This window comes from Syngnathoides biaculeatus, chromosome 4 (genome assembly GCF_019802595.1).
Source record: "Syngnathoides biaculeatus isolate LvHL_M chromosome 4, ASM1980259v1, whole genome shotgun sequence".
In the NCBI taxonomy this organism is placed as follows: Eukaryota; Metazoa; Chordata; class Actinopteri; order Syngnathiformes; family Syngnathidae; genus Syngnathoides; species Syngnathoides biaculeatus.
Genome location: NC_084643.1, coordinates 15924603 through 15942514, shown reverse-complemented (window position 1 = coordinate 15942514; position 17912 = coordinate 15924603). Strand labels below are relative to the sequence as shown.

Genomic DNA, 17912 nt, shown 5'->3' with positions numbered 1-17912 from the left:
GCGGCACGGTGGTCCAGCTGGTAAAGCTTTGACTCACAATTCTGAGTACCCGGGTTCGTTCCCAGCCCCGCCTGTGTGGGTTTGCATGTATTCCCCGTGCCTGCATGGGTTTTCTCCGGGTACTCCGGTTTCCTCCCACATCCTAAAAACATGCAACATTAATTGAACACACTAAATTGCCCCTAGGAGTGATTGTGAGGGCGCCTGTTTGTCAGTCATGCATTTCTTTTCTGAAGTATTGATTAACCCCTCAGTAATTGAAAGCTTTTTTTTTTAACTATGACTCTTCTACCGTCTATAAAGGACAGCTATAAGCCAAATGTTTTGATTAACTTAGTCCTGTAGAAGTAATAAATAAGAGCTATGTGGTAAAAATGTCCACTCCCCTGATGCTCTTGATGAACTCTTTTGCCAAATACTTGAAACTGCTTGCGTAAGAAGGGTTCTTTGACCCCCCCCCCAAAAAAAAACAAACCTCATTTGCATGACAAAGCTGGATGGTTTCAGTGTGCGAGAGAAGGAGGGGACTGGTGTCTGGAAGGAGGAGGAAGAAGGGAAAAGAGAAAAGGTAGAATAGATGTCTCTCTCACACAAACACTGAGATTGCTGATTGTCTGCCAGTCTTGAGACCTCTACTGGATATGTTGGACGTAGAGGCAGAGGTACTTGATGACGAGTCTGGATGGATTTACCTTCAGATGTCCTACACGTGGATTTTGTTTCCAGATTTCTTAGGGAGTGATATCCAGCTGTTTTTGCTGACAAACTCAGATTCAAGTCTTGTCTACAGTATAACCTGATTTTCGAAATCTGTTGCAACTCTGGTCTGCTTCTGTCTTGTCAGGAAATGAACATTGCGTATAGTTGTTTCTTTTTGCATCAAGACTGGTGAATAAGGAGCAAGTTGGGCAAGGTTTTGTTTTAACTGGACATTAGATTGTTATAGAGATGACTGGAGCCTTGCATGCTGGATTAATACTGTTTTCTGTTGTGGTAATGGGCTTCTCATTCTATCCAAATATTCTTCTTCTCCTAAAGCATTGTATGCTAATATAATGTCAGTACTTAATTATTTTGAAGGAGTGAGATGTCAGAATTTCATCAATGATTAGTAATTGCAAATCATAGAGTACAAGTATGATTTCAACTTGACTTTTTCTTGTAGGTTGTGTGTGATAGCGAGCCCACACATGTTGGGATTGACAGAGTGGCCAATTCACATGGTAAATCACTTTATCAATTTTATCAATTATTCAATCTAAACTCTAGTCCTCTAATTGATTTTGATAAGTATAATCTATCTATCTATCTATCTATCTATCTATCTATCTATCTATCTATCTATCTATATCTATCTATCTATCTATCTATCTATCTATCTATCTATCTATCTATCTATCTATCTATCTATCTATCTATCTATCTATCTATCTATCTATCTATCTATCTATCTATGTTTATTTATTTATTTATATATATATATATATAAGACAGAAATCTGATTCCACAGGACAGTCCAGATTGGTTCACTTATTCTCTCAGTGGGCTTTCATGCTGGTCAATGAATCGCTAGACCTTTCCAGGGCTGAGAGCTTCTGTAGAAGTCAGTTCAGCTCACTAGTCTCCTTGGACCAATTGGAAGTCCGTGAAGGGGCTTTGGAGGTACTACGTCTTGCCGGACACCAGTCACATGTTTGGATCAACAATCCGTCCAAACCGGCATCCAAGCCCTTGCCCCTGTCGAAGCAGTGTGAGTGATCTTAGTGGCACAGTACCATCGGTGTACCTGCTGAGAATTTACAAAATCTTTAAAATGGAATATTTGTTCCTGTGTCCTTTTTTAGATTTGCGGTTCTCAGCTCTCAACTTCCCCAAAACATCCAGAGAAGGATTTGCTCGCATCAACAGGCCCTTCCCTGCTCTGTCATCAATCACTGTGTGTGTTCGTATTCAATGGGACCCAGAATGGAATGAAGTCTCCACTATTTTCTCTTATGCTGCTCGTGTCTTTACCAATGAATTCCTACTACGAGGTCAAGGTGACATGCAGGGACGGATCCTGCTGGCACTCATTGTCCATGGGAAACACCTTCCATATAAAGCATATTTCCCTAATGATGGTGGATGGCATCATATCTGTGTCACATGGAGCAGCAGTCACTGGGCCATCTATGTGGATGGGGAAAGGAAAGACATGGGATCAGGTTCAGACACTTCTAGAGATATCCATGCTGATGGGATACTGATTCTGGGTCAAGACCAGGACTCATTTGGAGGGAATTTCACAGAACCCTTTTTTGGAAACATCACTGATTTAAATGTTTGGAATATTTCCATGGAAACTCGACACATCCATGCTTTGAATGGGTGTTCGACCGTAAATCAGGTCATGCTTTTCAGCTGGAACCTTGACCATCTGATCAATCACCCAGGCATTAAGGAGGTTGAGGCCCTTCTTTTTTGCCCAGGTATGGCCACATTTATCTGTACAAGCATGGCATGGCTTGATGTATTTTCATGAACTGACTATTTTTTCCCCTAATAGTCACATATCGTGGTGTATTACTTGCTTGAAGCCTCTGAGTTGACATCTACGTGGATTCAGAACTACATTTCCCATTGATGTGAACCTTTAAATGGTTAGCTGTTTCTTTGTTGGTACTGTGATTATCATGTGACCAGTGAAATTGGGAATATGCAGATTAACACTAAATGCACTCACTGAGAAGTTTTGATGATGATTGTCTAAATGAATTACAACAACAAATATCCATCCATTTTCTGAGCTGCTTTTCATCACAAGGGTCGGGGGAGTGCTGGAGCCCATTCCCGCAATCTTCGGGCAGGAGGCGGTGCACACGCATAACCATTTACACTCACGTACATTCACACCCACGGGCAATTTAGAGTCATTAATTAACCTACCAAGCATGTTTTTGGGATGTGTGAGTAAACAGGAGTGCACAAAGAAAACCCACACATGCATGGGGGGAAAAGGCAAAGTCCACACAAGAGGGGCTGGGATTTGAACCCCACTACTCAGAACTGTGAGGCAGATGCTTTAACCAGCAGTCCACCGTGCCACCACAACAAATATCAACACATGAAAACGTGTTTTTTTTTAGCCCTTTAACAGAAGTCTAGAAACAGTTGTTTCTGAAAGCACAGCGCATGCACGTCTTCAGTGTTCAGTCTGGGCATACATTGGATACATTAATAGCTGACCAGACCAGATGTGTTTCTCTTCATTGGTCCTCCAGCTAAATGTACATTTACTGCACCACTGCTGTGACCATCAGTGATGTGTTACTGGGAAAAGTAAATTGAAAAAGACCAGTTGGTCAATATCAGAATCATAATCAGATTTAGTGGCCAAGTATATAACAACACACAGGGAATTTGTCTCTGAGAGTCAGTGCCACCCTGGTAGAGCATTGATGTTGAGTACTGAGAAGAAGAACAATCAAAGTAACAAGAACGGACAACAATAGACATTCAGTTAATAGGGACGATTCCTGATAAGAGTCACAGTTGTGCAAGATGCAGAGTCCTCTAGCATTTAGAGCAGTTAAGAGTGCTCCACATTATGTTGAGGTTATACAGAGCGTCTGTACCCGTTCACAGTTCACCGTTATAGACCAGTGCATCTTTTCAGTTTCAGTATCCTATTTTTCCAGTCTGAGTATAAATGACAATCATTTTAATATTGTTGTTGTCAGTACTGTATATGGGACGTAAAACCATGCAAACGATATCCTACAAGAGAATTTATTTTTCAATTACTTGAGAATTATAAAAATATGACAAATTAAGATAAACAGTAAAATGTATGTGACAGTAAATAATCCCTCACTAAATGTGCTTTGAGTGAGATCAACAAGTGAACTTCCAAATATCTAAATACAGTAGATATAGTAAATGACAACCACTTAATTAAGCCAAACTGAACTTTCTCAGAATTTTTGTATTTTTATATACAGTAAACTGTCTATTGATCCGATCACAATATGTTGGAATACATCCATTTAAATAATTTATTTACTATTTATACTTGTCTAACGTTTAGTGACTATCACCAAAGTATTGGCAAGTGTTTTTTGGTCACTGTTTCAGAATGTCTGTACGGCGTCAAACTAACAGATGCAAGAGTAAAATGCCAATGACCCCGAGAGAGCATTCAAAGACTGCTTGACATAAATTAGAAACTCAGTCCGGTGAGGTAAAAACCAGGTCAGATAGAAATAATGCGTGCATAAATCTACCTCAATGAAATGAATACATTGTAAATAAATTTTAAAAAGTAGCAATTGCTGAGTCAAATATTCACATAAAACCATAACATTAACATTACACTAATGCAAATTAAAGTGAATTTGATGACCAAATGACTGTCAAGAAACTTAGAGAGGGCTGCGGCTGACGTCACTGCTTAGCACGCGCATTAATTGTCCACCATATTGGAAGACAAACCCCTAAGAAATTCGAGTGCGTGCTGGTGTAATCAATCGGTTTTTATATAGTTTTGTCTCTGTTTCTTCGTTTGGAATTTGAGCTCCCTTATCTAGCAAGGCATGGCAGGCCCTTCTGCCAAGTGTAGACATGTTGATACCCTGCTAGCTGTCGAAAGGAATTGTTACAAGGAGAAACTTGCTCTGGTTGATGGAGTTTACCCCTACGAGTTACCAAAACAGGAATGGAAAACAGATGTGACATACTATCCTGCTGTAACTTATTATCATATCATCTATTTATGTATTATTATTATATTTATTTTATCTTCACTCCAAGTGTTTATACCATGGATGACCTGAAAGCTGATGAGCATGGATGCATACAATCAGTTTGTGTGTGGCTGCGTTCGCAATGTGGGAGCTGTTGTCAGAAATGGATACTACCTAGTCAGTGGAAAGGTCAGTGTTTACATCTCATATGATATATATTTCATTACACTGTGACTTTTCTGAGTTCAGTGTAGACGTCCCCACGACAGCTTTTCAGCAAATCCAATGATTTAATTCATGTAAATATAAATGTATGTAATGTTTGTGAGGCCAGGAGTAATTTAATGATCAGTTGCAACTTCTAATTTGACAGTTAAGTAACGCCATGCAGGAACGAGTATAATTCATTTATTTTTGTTATGTATCAGTCTCTTTGTATGACATATATTTTTAAAATCCTAATATTTGAAATAGACAAATGTTTTTCAATAAAATGTAAATTTCTTTAGCCTACATTCTGTTGTGAAGTTTTCATTTGCTTCAATAATGATAGGCTAAAATATTCAGTAATATCAATTAAATCTGCATGATACTTAATATATGTACAGTGAAGAAAATAAGTATTTGAACACCCTGTTATATTACAAGTTCTCACACTTAGAGGGGTGTGAAATTTTCACCGGAGGTGCATGTCCACTGTGAAAGAGATCATCTAAAAAGAAAACACCAGAAATCACAATATATGATTTTTTTTAATGATTTATTTGTGACACAGCTGCAAATAAGTATTTGAACACCTGAGAAAACCAATGTTAAATATTTGGTACATTAGCCTTTGTTTGTAATTACAGAGGTCAAACGTTTCTTGTAGTTGTTCACAAGGTTTGCACACACTGCTGAAGGGATTTTGGCCCACTCCTCTACACAGATCTTCTCTTGATCAGACAGGTTTCTGGGCTGTCGTTGAGAAACACAGCGTTTCAGCTCCCTCCAAAGATTTTCTATTGGGTTTAGGTCTGGAGACTGGCTAGACCACGCCAGAATGTTGATATGCTTCTTACGCACCCACTCTCTAGTTTTCTTGGCTGTGCGCTTCGGGTCATTGTCATTGTTGAAAGACCCAGCCACGACCCATCTTTAATCCTCTGACTGAGGGAAAGAGGGTGTTCCCCCAAATCTCACAATTCATGGCCGCGTTCATCCTCTCCTTAATACAGTTCAGTCGTCCTGTCCCATGTGTAGAAAAACACCCCTGAAGGATGATGCTACCACCCCATGCTTAATAGTAGGGATGGTGTTCTTGGGATGAAACTCATCATTCATCTTCCTCCGAACACAGCTAGTGGAATTATGACTAAAAAGTTCCATTTTGGTCTCATATGACCACAAAACTTTCTCCCATGACTCCTCTGTATCATCCAAATGAACATTGGAAAACTTAAGACAGGTCATGACATGTGCTAGTTTAAGCGGGGAACCTTCCGTCCCATGCATGGTTTCAAACCATGACGTCTTAGTGTATTACCACTCGTCACCTTGGAAATAGTGGTCCCAGCTCTTTTCAGCTCATTGACCAATTCCTGCCGTGTAGTTCTGGGCTGATTCCTCACCTTTCTAAGGATCATTGAGACCCCACGAGGTGATATCCTGAATGACGCTCCACTCCGATTTAGATTAACCATCATGTTTAGCTTCTTCCGTTTTCTAATGATTACTCCAACACTGGACCTTTTTTCACCAGGCTGCTTTGCAATTTCTCCACAGCCCTTTCCAGCAGTGTGGGGTTCTACAATTTTGTCTCTGGTGTCTTTGGCCAGCTCTTTGGTCTTGGCCATGTTACAAGTTTGAGTTTTATTGATTGTATGGGGTGGACAGGTGTATTTATGCAGCTAACGACCTCACACAGGTGCATCTGATTCCGGAGAAGACATGGAGTGGAGGTGTACTTTTGAAGGCAGACTAACATGTCTTTGAGGGTCAGGATTCTAGCTTATAGACAGGTGTTCAAATACGTATTTGCAGCTGTATCCCACAAATAAATCATTAAAACATCATACATTGTGATTTCTGGATTTTTCTTTTTAGATTATCTCTCTCACAGTGGACATGCACCAACAATGAAAATTTCAGACCCTTCCATGATTTCTAAGTGGAAGAACTTGCAATATCGTAGGATGTTCAAATACTTGTTTTCTTCACTGTATACATGCATGTATGTTAAAAGCTCCAATATTGTCTTTACAGGTTCTCCATTCCCAAGCATTACGAGAAAGCCCCTTCGGCCTTGCGCGATTGCTAAATCGAGTGGGAAGATTCTTGCTGGACATTGCAACTGCAAGGGTGGCCTGGGAGAAGCTTGTTCACGTTGCAGCACTGCTGTTTTGGGTTGAAGCCAACATCAGGATACAGGACTCAAATACTGTCACACAAGAGAAATAATACTGGAAGCTGCCAACACCTTTAAATCATGTGGAGTATCATCTAATTGGTGAAACTGACTTTACTCCAGCAAAGAAAAAACAACACCAACTGCATACTGTCCTTGAAGCTGGTGCCAATGTGGATGCCATTCACCATTTTCAGACTAAAATCAATTCATTTCCAAGTTCTAGGCAACAATAGCATCCTATGTCTCACCAATCCGTAGTCCTCCTCAAAAGTAGTCAATATAAAAAGAAAATCCAACATAAAAAAAAATCCCTACCTACCGACCCTAGTTTTCTTAGTCTATGTTACCGGAAATAACATTGTTTTTCTTAGGCCTTATCACAATGTTTTGACCATATACATGTGTTGTACCCAATGTTATGTAAGTGCGAAAACAAACAAACCAATTTTACTTGAAATTTTATTATCTCATTCTCTGTCTAATATGTCAGGCTGTTCTGTACCCAGAAAATTGTGTTTAGTTCTACTTGTAACAGTTACCCAGTTACCCACTGTATTTGAAACAAAAACCTGTGCATACACACACACACACACACACATATATATTATATATATATATATATATATATATATATATATATATATAAATATATATATATGGATAAATTTACATGAATTGCAATAAATGCCTTCCAAATGTAACAGATTTCTTTGTTTTCAATTTAGAGCTATTGATACATGAATTACAAAATGTCACTCCCAATGTTCAAGGAAGAATGAAAAGTCCATTATCTTAAACTTATAAAGCATGCTTGGGTAACTACAGTCATGCCAATATAATTCCACAAAGACATGTACTTAATAATGCATCAGGCAACAAGTCATCCTGTAGCATGAGCAAATCAAGGTGTTGACGTCTTCTGCCCGTTCTGTATTTTGCTAAAATGTTGCTGAATTATTTTTAGTCAATCCAGGTTTGAATTTGTGCAAGACACGCGACAGGGGTAAAAGAAAAATAGGTTTTGGAATTAAACGTACATGACGGCTATGCGGAACGATCCCAGGGTAAATGAAATTGTGTCTGTTGTAATGTCTTAGTTAGCTGATCATTGATCAGTTGACTGGTTGGTGTTTAGGAAAATTTCAGATGCTACCAAAATTTAAAAAAAATAGATGATCTTGATCAGATCGATGGAAAGTCTACATTGCATTGGAAAAGGTGTTAGGCTACAGCAAGTGTCATGTCTGCAACAAAATGTGTGAACTGTCTACAAAGTCAGTTGTGTGTAATAATATGTTCTTTGGAATTACACGTGTAACGTACCTGCCAAAGGAATACTTTAAACCGGTGGTCTCAAAGTGGCCGCCCAGGGGCCATTTGCGGCCCATGAGACGATATTTTGTGGCCCTCACCTTAATATGAAATTTAATGTGAGTGTGGCCCTTGAGTTTTTTTTTTTTTTTTTTTTTTTTATGAATGGCAATTTCACTTTGTTGTGTGCGGAGCTGACAAGCCTACCAATCACTGTAGGGTATATGGGTCTCGGGGGCGTGACATCGATACAAGCAGAAAAACATTTTTCATTGAATGAAATTACCAGCAGTGTTGGCATGGAGGGTTTTATTAGTAGTCTTGCACACAACTCATTTATACTAGTGTTCTTGTTTGTCAAATTTTGTCTCAAAAAATGAGTATTATGTTTGAGAAGATTGGAATTTTTTTAAAATTTCTTATTCAAATTGCACATGCGTGCATGTGCCTCTGCGGCCCAGGCTTAACCAGATTCTGAATCCAGTGGCGCCAACATAAATTGAGTTTGAGACCCCTGCTCTAAAGGAATACTATAATGGAGTAATATATTCTTAGTCATCTTTAGCATCATGAATTTAACACAAAACATAATTTTCATGTGTACAATAACACACTGATTTTGCTGGTGCTGTTCTTTAGTTTACCTCATAAACATACTGTCCATCTATCCACTTTCTGAGCCGCTTATCTTTACAAGGGTCTTGAGAATGCTGGCGCTATCCAAGCTATCTTCGGGAAGGAGATGGGGTATACCCTGAAATGGCTGGCAGGCAATTGCTAGGCACAAATAATAAACCACTCACACATTCACACCTACAGGAAATTTTGAGTCTTCAATTAACCTACCATGCATGTTTTGGGATGTGGCAGGAAACCGGAGTGTCGGAAGAAAACCCACTGCATAACTATAAATGTTCAAGGCTGGGCTATGATTCAGGTCTTTGCATGACAAAGTTACTGCACTTCATGTTCCCTATGCAGCTACAAAGGGATCTGTGTAATAAAGCTTGTAATTAGGACTTGGACATAGTTTCCAGGCATGGTCCAGTATTACCGGCTACAAGACATGGGCTTCTGGACTCTGATTGGCTGCTTGATCACGTGATTTGCTCCACCATAGACTCCTTTATGCAATGGGATGCAATAAGGCAATAAAACATAATGATTTGACTAGAAATAAATTCAGACTATGAAACAAATGATGCAAAATCCTAATTAAAAATAGATTTTGGCCTTAGAAGCAGCCTTTGAAAGATATTGCAATCATTAATTTAATTTCTCTCAGCGGCTGTAAATGATTTCCTTATGGCCAATTAAATGTGTGAAAAAAAGCAAATTTATTTTTTTTTAAATGCATTTGTCATTAAAATCATTGATTGTTAAATCTTGTCACCCCTGAATCCAGATTTTACTAGCATTACTAAATTGCTACCCACATTTTTATGTAAGAATAACACCAAAATTATTGTAGGGTTTTTTTTAAACTTAACTACACTCTGCATACATGTTGCTTTTCAGAGTACCCTGTTAGAAAATGTAATATTAACATGACTCCTTCAAGTTGATTGATAAAGAGCATAAAATTTAATCTCATATTGACTTTAAAATATGTCCACAAAATTTCACGTGCCATATTGGTGTTGATCTCTTCTTTATAGGAAAGACCTTTACTATGAAATTTTCCATGTACGTGTAGCCTACTTGTAGATTACCTTTCTGAAACATGGCTGTGACGATATTATTTTCCAAATGAAAGACAAGTAATATATTCTACTGTACATGGGATCCGTAGCCAGCGATGCAGTTCTGCTCGTACACTGTTTTTTTTTGTCAGTTTATGGTTAAACTAAATGTGTAATATATAAATAAGTGAAACCCCATTATTAAAAAGAAACAAAACAATAAATTAATATGATTGTAGTTATTGTTCGTCAACAAACTTAGGAGGGGAAAAGGGATCATGTCTATAACAATGAAGAGGACTTTTTCTACATAACATGGGGAAATGCTGATTGAGGTATTATTTCTCCCTTTAATTTGTTTCTTTTCATTGATTGATTGTGGCATAAAAAACAGATTGGCTTGGATGCAGGAATCAGGCCAAGAAAAAATGTGAATATCCACCACCCTCCTTATTACTATGGTTACCATGTCCCTAACTGGCAACAATTATCCCTGTACTGTGATCATGTGTGTTGAGGTGTTGTGCCTTGATATCGCACTTACTTTAATGTACATTCTTAAAGAATGCAGCGAAGAACTAATGCTAAGCAAATGCATGCTTGGAGAACTATTGTGATGTGATTATGCCACCATTACCTGTTTGTTGTCTTAAATCTAAAAGATGCTACAATTCAATACATAATCTACATACTATTAATAATATAGTTTGATGAAAATAAATGGGCAGTATGTAACTAGAGGTTGTTTTTCTACAAAAAATGTATGTAATTGTTCGTAAACAGTTGAAAAGCTGTCGATATAAAACAATCAAATGAAAAACATTAAGCCGTACAGTATATCAGGACCATCATAAACTAATGACTCACTGGAATGATTTCACAGCTGTCTGCAACCCACCTATAAAGAATCTATGAACCACTTTTAGTTTATTTGAGGTTTTCAGAGAAGTATGATTTCATGTAGAATATGACATCATTCCTGAACAAAAGTGAAAATCAAATTATTTCTTTGTTAACAATTGTTGTATTTTAAACAGGCTAATTGCAAAGTAATCCATGCTTGACAATCTGACAGTCCTTAGATAAATCCTGCTCATGAGCAGTCCACTGGTTTTCAAGCTGCTGGTTTACGGCAATGTAAAATCAATGTTTGGTTTTGTTTGGCTTCTATTGTTGTTCTGTGTCAAGATTAACCTTTTTCTACTGAACACTGACTGTTTTTACCTTGGTTTTTAAACACATTTGGTTTCAAAATGCTTTTCTTTTTCTTTTCTTTTCTGTCTGGCTGCGCTAATTGGCATTTGTGTGATGTGTGAGCAGCAAAGCACCAGCAGATGGTGATGCAAGGCTGCAGAACCCTGCAGATCCAGTCAGATCAGCACCCAATCACGAGTCTGTTGGACTGCTCTGAGCCACTGCCATTTATGTGCATGAGTAGCAAAGGTATGTCTTATTTTAACACGTTATTGCAATTTCAGAATTTAATGTGGACAGTAAACCATAAACTACCATTTTATCAACAAATAGTGCCATATGCTCTTTTGGTTTGCAATGTAACCTTGCTCTTCAAGTCAAGTCTAGTTATGGTTAAGTGACTTTAACCTTTAGGGGTTAATTTTTATTTCTCTTGTGAATATTTATGAGAGATTAGAACTATTCACTTACCAAAAGTAGATAAATAATACAATTAGGTATAGTGGACTTGAATGGAAAGATATCTTTTTATATACGTTACACATTTTTTATATAGGGTGTCCCAAAAAAAGATGCACACTTTATATAATGAAAGTTCTAAATTGTTTTACATGTTATAACATTATTTGAATTATAATAAACATCAAGTTTACAATTATTTAAAGTGTGTATAAATTTTTTTGGGACACCCTGTACATTCTAACTCAGGTATCAATATGGCCAAAAAAATAAAAGAAGACAATGGGCTTTTTTTTTTAAATAAATAAACATCTAAAGACATAGAAGTGGTAAGGTTAACTAAGGCTACTACTGGACATGTACACTATGTACCCTGCTGTCCAAAATGTTGTGCGCTTTGGGATTATTTTGCTCAGCATTAAAGTCTTCCTGAGATTTATCTTTGTCTATCACAGGATACTCTCCAGGCCATAGGAGGACAGGTCTAGTGTCCCAAAGGCTCAAATTTTGGCCCACAGATACCAGTAAATTAAATATGATTAGGTGCCACTTGTTTCTAACATGTGGACACTGGGCAACTTTGGAAGTATTTTTTTCCCCAACCAATGATTAATGAATCCCCCCTTTCTGGCCTTACTGCAGAATTAGCATCATGTCTTGTTTGTAAGTCGCACCGTGACTGCTATAGTAAATATGTTGAGAGTTCAAACATCATACCGGGCATCTTGTCATGTTTGCCCATCTTGCTCATCCGGATTGTGCTCAATCATCACATTTTGATCATGGTGGCCAGCAATGGGGTTGGCGACCAGGAACATAGTATAAACACATTTAAGGTAGTTGAAACACACAACTTGCACACAAAAAAAATAGTATTTTAAAGCCTGTAAAGTGCTAATTAGGACATAGAAAGCAACTGAAACAAGTATTTACGGCATTTGTATGTTATACCTGCTTTATGCCATTTTTTTCTCCACTTGATGTAGGTAATGTCAAAATATGAACTAAAAAACATCCTTTATACCAGACACCACTATACTGACACCATATTTGTTTTTGTTTCTTTTTTTTTTTTACCCAGAACGTTACCTGAAAATGAAACAAATGAGTGAGTCCCAAAGCTCTCAACCCACTGCTTTTATGAATTATCTGATGAATCTTTCCAATAACAGCCAGGTAAACAACTCATACATTTTTATCTATACAGTACATTGTTATCCTTCTCTTTTTCTTTCCATGAGCTGATGTTTACTTACCGTTACTATTATTCTTGCCACTAGGAAAGTTTAGTTTATTTGCATCAATTCTACTGTAATCGTATAACATGTAGAGCAATAGCACATAAATAAATCCGACACTAATAACTACTCATAATACTACACTAAAAATGACCTGTGTACATTAACAACTTGTGTCAACAAAACTTTTAACTTTTAGAAGTTAATGTAAAATGAGCATATCTGGCTGATTGCAGCCCCTCTTCATGTTAATAGACAATTATCACGGACCTTACTTGAATGTGCTGCGATTGAAATCGCTATGGAAGAAATCAGCAGGCCTGTCTCTACTTTCAGGGATTACTGGGGCAGCAGTCATCAGGGCTGAGCAGCCTGGCCGAAGCTTCTGCCCTGTTGGACATGTCTGTCCAGGCACTGCAGGACACAAGGCAGGAGGGACTACAGCCAACAGACATGGTTTCGCTCATCCAGTTGCTGTCTCTGGCTGCTGATGTTCCCCCACAGCTTTCCGATGACACCAGCCACTGCAAGGAGAGCGTCGAGGAGCTAAGCAAACACTTCATCGGTTTGGCCGACAGCGTCATCAGTCAGGAAAATGCCTTCAAGTGGCAGGCCATCAAAGAGGTAGCATATGCATGTATTGCTTTGTACCTTCTTTCTTATCTCTTCTTTGCCTTGCTGTGCTTTGGAGATGCTTTCGACCATATTATTTGGTAATTCATTTCAAGTTGCTGCCACTGTCATTATTCATCTGGGGGTGAAATAAACTAGACAGCCCTGCAATTGGAGAATAAATAAAAAATGCTTGGACCACCTAGATAGCTTTATGAAATAACTGCAGTTGCCAAGTCATCATCTCAATATTACTATACTGTGCACTTAAATATTTTTTAAGAATTCAAATTTTCAAACATTTCAAACATAAACCTGCCAACACAAAAACATTAATTATCAGCCTCATGGGCATAATGTTTGGATGATGCTGTAATGAATATACTAAATCAATACTGTAATTAATTAGAAAGATATATTTTATAAGCGGCACAGTGGATCAGCAGGTAAAGCGTTGGCCTCACAGTTCTGAGGACCCGGTTTCGATCCCGGCCCCGCCTGTGTGGAGTTTGCATGTTCTCCTCGTGCCTGCATGCCACTCCGGTTTCCTCTCCCACATCCCAAAAACATGCAACATTAAGTGGACAATCTAAATTGCCCCTAGTTGTGATTGTGAGTGTGTCTGTTTGTCTCTATGTGCCCAGCAATTGGCTTCAACCAGTTCAACCCTGCCTCCAGCCTGTTGACAGCTGGGATAGGCTCCAGCACTCCCCGTGACCCTTGTGACGATAAGCGGCGAAGAAAATGGATGGATGGATATATATATATATATATATATATATATAATATATATATATATATATATACTATATATATGTATACACACACACAAAATCTATATCTATGATCATTACAGGCACTTTTTAGCCACTTTTTTTATGCAATTGAAAAGATCCCCGGTAGAGTTCTGCCTGTCACAACTAGAGGGCAATGTGTTTTTTTTTTTTCAATAAATACAGTAGATACCCAGTATGTGAGGTTATCAGGAACAGGCGACCATGCCCATCAATTGTATTTTGCAACTAAAACATCATAATTTAAATATTTTCACACATCTAGCACTCGGGTTACCACCACATGAAACCTACAAGCTAAGAGTACATTAAGCACTGTCCAAAATCTAACATTTAGACGGATTAACGGGAAGGAAATAAGACAGAACTATGCTTGAACATTTTTTTCCAGTGTTGTGGAAAACGTTATATAATTGTAATTTATCATCCATCCATTTCTTATTAGTGTTGTGAATAACTGGAGTCTATCTCAGCTAACCTCGGCCAGTAGGAAAGGTATACAAACAACCATTTAAACTCACAGTCACACTTATATTTATATTAGTCTTCAGTTTACCAAACATGCACTATTTTGGAAAGTGGGAGGAAGCCAGGAGTAACTGTAGAAAAAAACCTGCATACAGGGGGTACATCTAAACAATTAATTATTATTATTATTATTATTATTATTATTATTAGTAGTAGTAGTAGTAGTAGTAGTAGTAGTAGTAGTATCCATTAATCCATTTACCATCCCACTTATCCTCACTCGGGTGTGTTGCAGCCTATCCCAGCTGACTCTGCGTGAGAGGCAGAGTGCACTCTACCTGGTCACCAGTCGATCACAAGACATAAACAAACAAACAAAAAAAAGACCATTTGCACTCATATTCACACCGACAGGCAATTTGGAGCCTTTCATTAACCTGTCACACATGTGGGATGGAAACTGCAGCAACTGGAGAAAACTCACACAAGGACGGGGAGAACATCCAAACTCCACTCAGGCAAGATTGGATTTGTACCCGGGTCCGAGGCAGCTGTGCTAAGCAGTCGCACACCGTGCTGGCCTATTATTATTATTATTTTATTTAAAAATATATATATTGTTGTTCGTAGAAGGCTGAATTGCATCTTTTTAGAATGCTCAGTTTTACTCTGCTAGTGATGTGCTTGTGGATCTAAATGGCGGCAACTCATGGCAAGTGTTATGTTTGTATTAGCACTCGCCTCCCTTCCCCCTGGCCTCGCAACACTCCAAGGCCATCTCAGCCCAGATTCAATGGATGAGCATCTCTTAGACAAACTGTTGCCATGCTCTTGCTCCAACCGCCTGCTTTCCACACTGCCCCTGCTTGTACCCAAGGCTCAGCTCTCAGGAACATTGTGTTTAGAATGAGAGGTTTCAAATGGGTTACAATGAAAAATCCACAATTACCAATGCATTATAAGTGTATCCATTAGACTCTGTATTATTCAGCCCAATTGTATTCAGGCTATAGAAAAAGTAAAAAGTGATAAAAACATTTTAGTGTGGGAAAAAGAACCAAGACAAAAATAATCATTGTATTTATATATAAGGGGCTCAATTATTATTATTTTTTTTTAGTCTTGTTCAACTGTTAGATCAAGCAGAATGGAGAATTTGCTGTCTTTTTATGGTAGAAGAGTTTTACTGTGTCATGGTGCTTCCTCTGTGGTTTCATAGTATTATGATATATAAAAGTTGATCAGTCAAACAAAACTATTTCTAGAGGCGGCACAGAGACAAAGACAAAGTACAAATTATAAAATGGATGAGAAAAGTAAATCATTACATATCTACAACAAGGAAACTTTAAATATGGATCTGGCATGAGATGGAAGTGGTACATACACCCTGTCAGGGAAGAACGGGACAACATAGAAGAAGCATGCAAGACAAGGCTCATGAACCCGGCTATACAACTGAAGTGTGGGTGTCTTATAGACATTCCAAAGTCTTATAGAGTAACACTTATAGATGTTTATAGAACAAGAGTATAAGTGGGGGTGATACACAAACAATCCGTGTATACATGAGTTATTCGTCGCAATAAGTGAGTTGTCCCACATTCAATGAAAGAGTCCCAATGGTCTGTGCCGACAGATACATGTAAATTAATTGTCACCATTTCACACAAAGACTGACAGAAATGTCCTATAATTGCTGTGCCTGCAAGGCAGAGGCTGAGGACTCCACTCAATCAGTCAAGGAAAGGATTGGATGCAGGAGTCCACCGAGAGCAACCCGGTGAACAGGACACATCCTACATTGAGGGACCCAGCACGCTCTTACCCCCCACCAACAGGGGGCCACAGGGACCAAATTACACCCTCCCAACCAACACCCCCTCCCACCATCCCACAAACGCCACTGCACACTCCACCCCGGGAGAGGAATACACCCCCCATAACCCACAGGGCCCATGCTGTGGCCAGTCCCTGCCCAGCCCAAGAATGGGAAAATGTCCCTCATTTGTTGGAAAGGAAGGCAGATAGGGGCACCCAACAAAAGAAGGAAAAGGAGTCAACCCAGGGAGCAGCAACAGCCCATGAGTGGGGAGTCCCAACGCCAAGTATTCATCCAGCCCAGAGAGGGCCCAGCCTCAGGAGCACCGCCATACAACTAAGTGAAAACCCACCTGCCCCTCTCTTACTCTGACTGCCAAGACACCGACTCGCAGTCAGTGGCCTCTACCCTGTGAATCAATGCCCCCACCCCCCACCCCCCCATTAAAATCTGGAGAGCCAGAGAGCTGAGGGGGTGAGGAAGGGGTGCCAGGCACTACTGCCTAACAGCCAAGACCCCCCCCCCCTCCTTTCCCTCCCCACGATCCACTGTCCCCCAGTGATGGGTGGATGTGGGGCATTATTCAAGCGGAATGAGTGTGTAGAGCATTTGGCATGAGTCTGTGCTCAGTGACCGATTAAGAGGTATGGCTCTTTCAGGTCAGGCCCATAAGGCCAAGCAACCACTGTCAAAGACCACCCCACCCAGACCCACAGCACTGACCACAGGATCCCCCGACACCACACCCACCAGCACCACCACCCTCCCCCGAGTATCAGAGGTGGACCCACACCCGTCCCCATACCAGGTAGGGACAAAAAAAAATACCACGGCAGGCCCCACAATCCCCAGGAGACCCCCCCCCTGCACCCCTCCCTCACACTCACACACACAAACGGGAAGAGGAAGAGAAGCTGGTCCAGGGAGCGACAAAGGGCCCCCACTGCCCCCACCAGCAGCTAAAACAGGAGACCCAGGCAGGGGCCGGCATTCCCAGGCAAGCCAAGATACAGTCTCTCCAGCGTGTCCTGGGTCATCCTCGGGATCTCTTTCTAGTGGGATATGCCCGAAACAACTCACCAAGGAGGCGTCTGGGAGGCATCTGATCCAGATGCCTCCCAGTCATCTCATCTGACTCCTTTCAATGCTTGAGCCCCTCCCAGATGACTTGGCTTCTCACCCTATCTGGCAATATTTGGCAATAAAGAAAAGAGAATTCCTG

General features: G+C 39.6%; 1 protein-coding gene across 1 annotated transcript in view; it reads left to right on the top strand.

The window, feature by feature from the left end:
- Window positions 1-896: 896 nt before the first annotated feature.
- Window positions 897-17912, top strand: part of adgrd2 (adhesion G protein-coupled receptor D2) — a 77228-nt gene continuing 60212 nt past the window's right edge. The window contains exons 1-7 of the mRNA XM_061817517.1: window positions 897-993; window positions 1166-1223; window positions 1511-1750; window positions 1845-2468; window positions 11424-11546; window positions 12838-12932; window positions 13331-13618. Of these exons, the coding sequence (XP_061673501.1) occupies window positions 949-993; window positions 1166-1223; window positions 1511-1750; window positions 1845-2468; window positions 11424-11546; window positions 12838-12932; window positions 13331-13618 (1473 nt within the window). The 5' untranslated portion in view covers window positions 897-948. The remainder of the gene's footprint in view (window positions 994-1165; window positions 1224-1510; window positions 1751-1844; window positions 2469-11423; window positions 11547-12837; window positions 12933-13330; window positions 13619-17912) is intronic.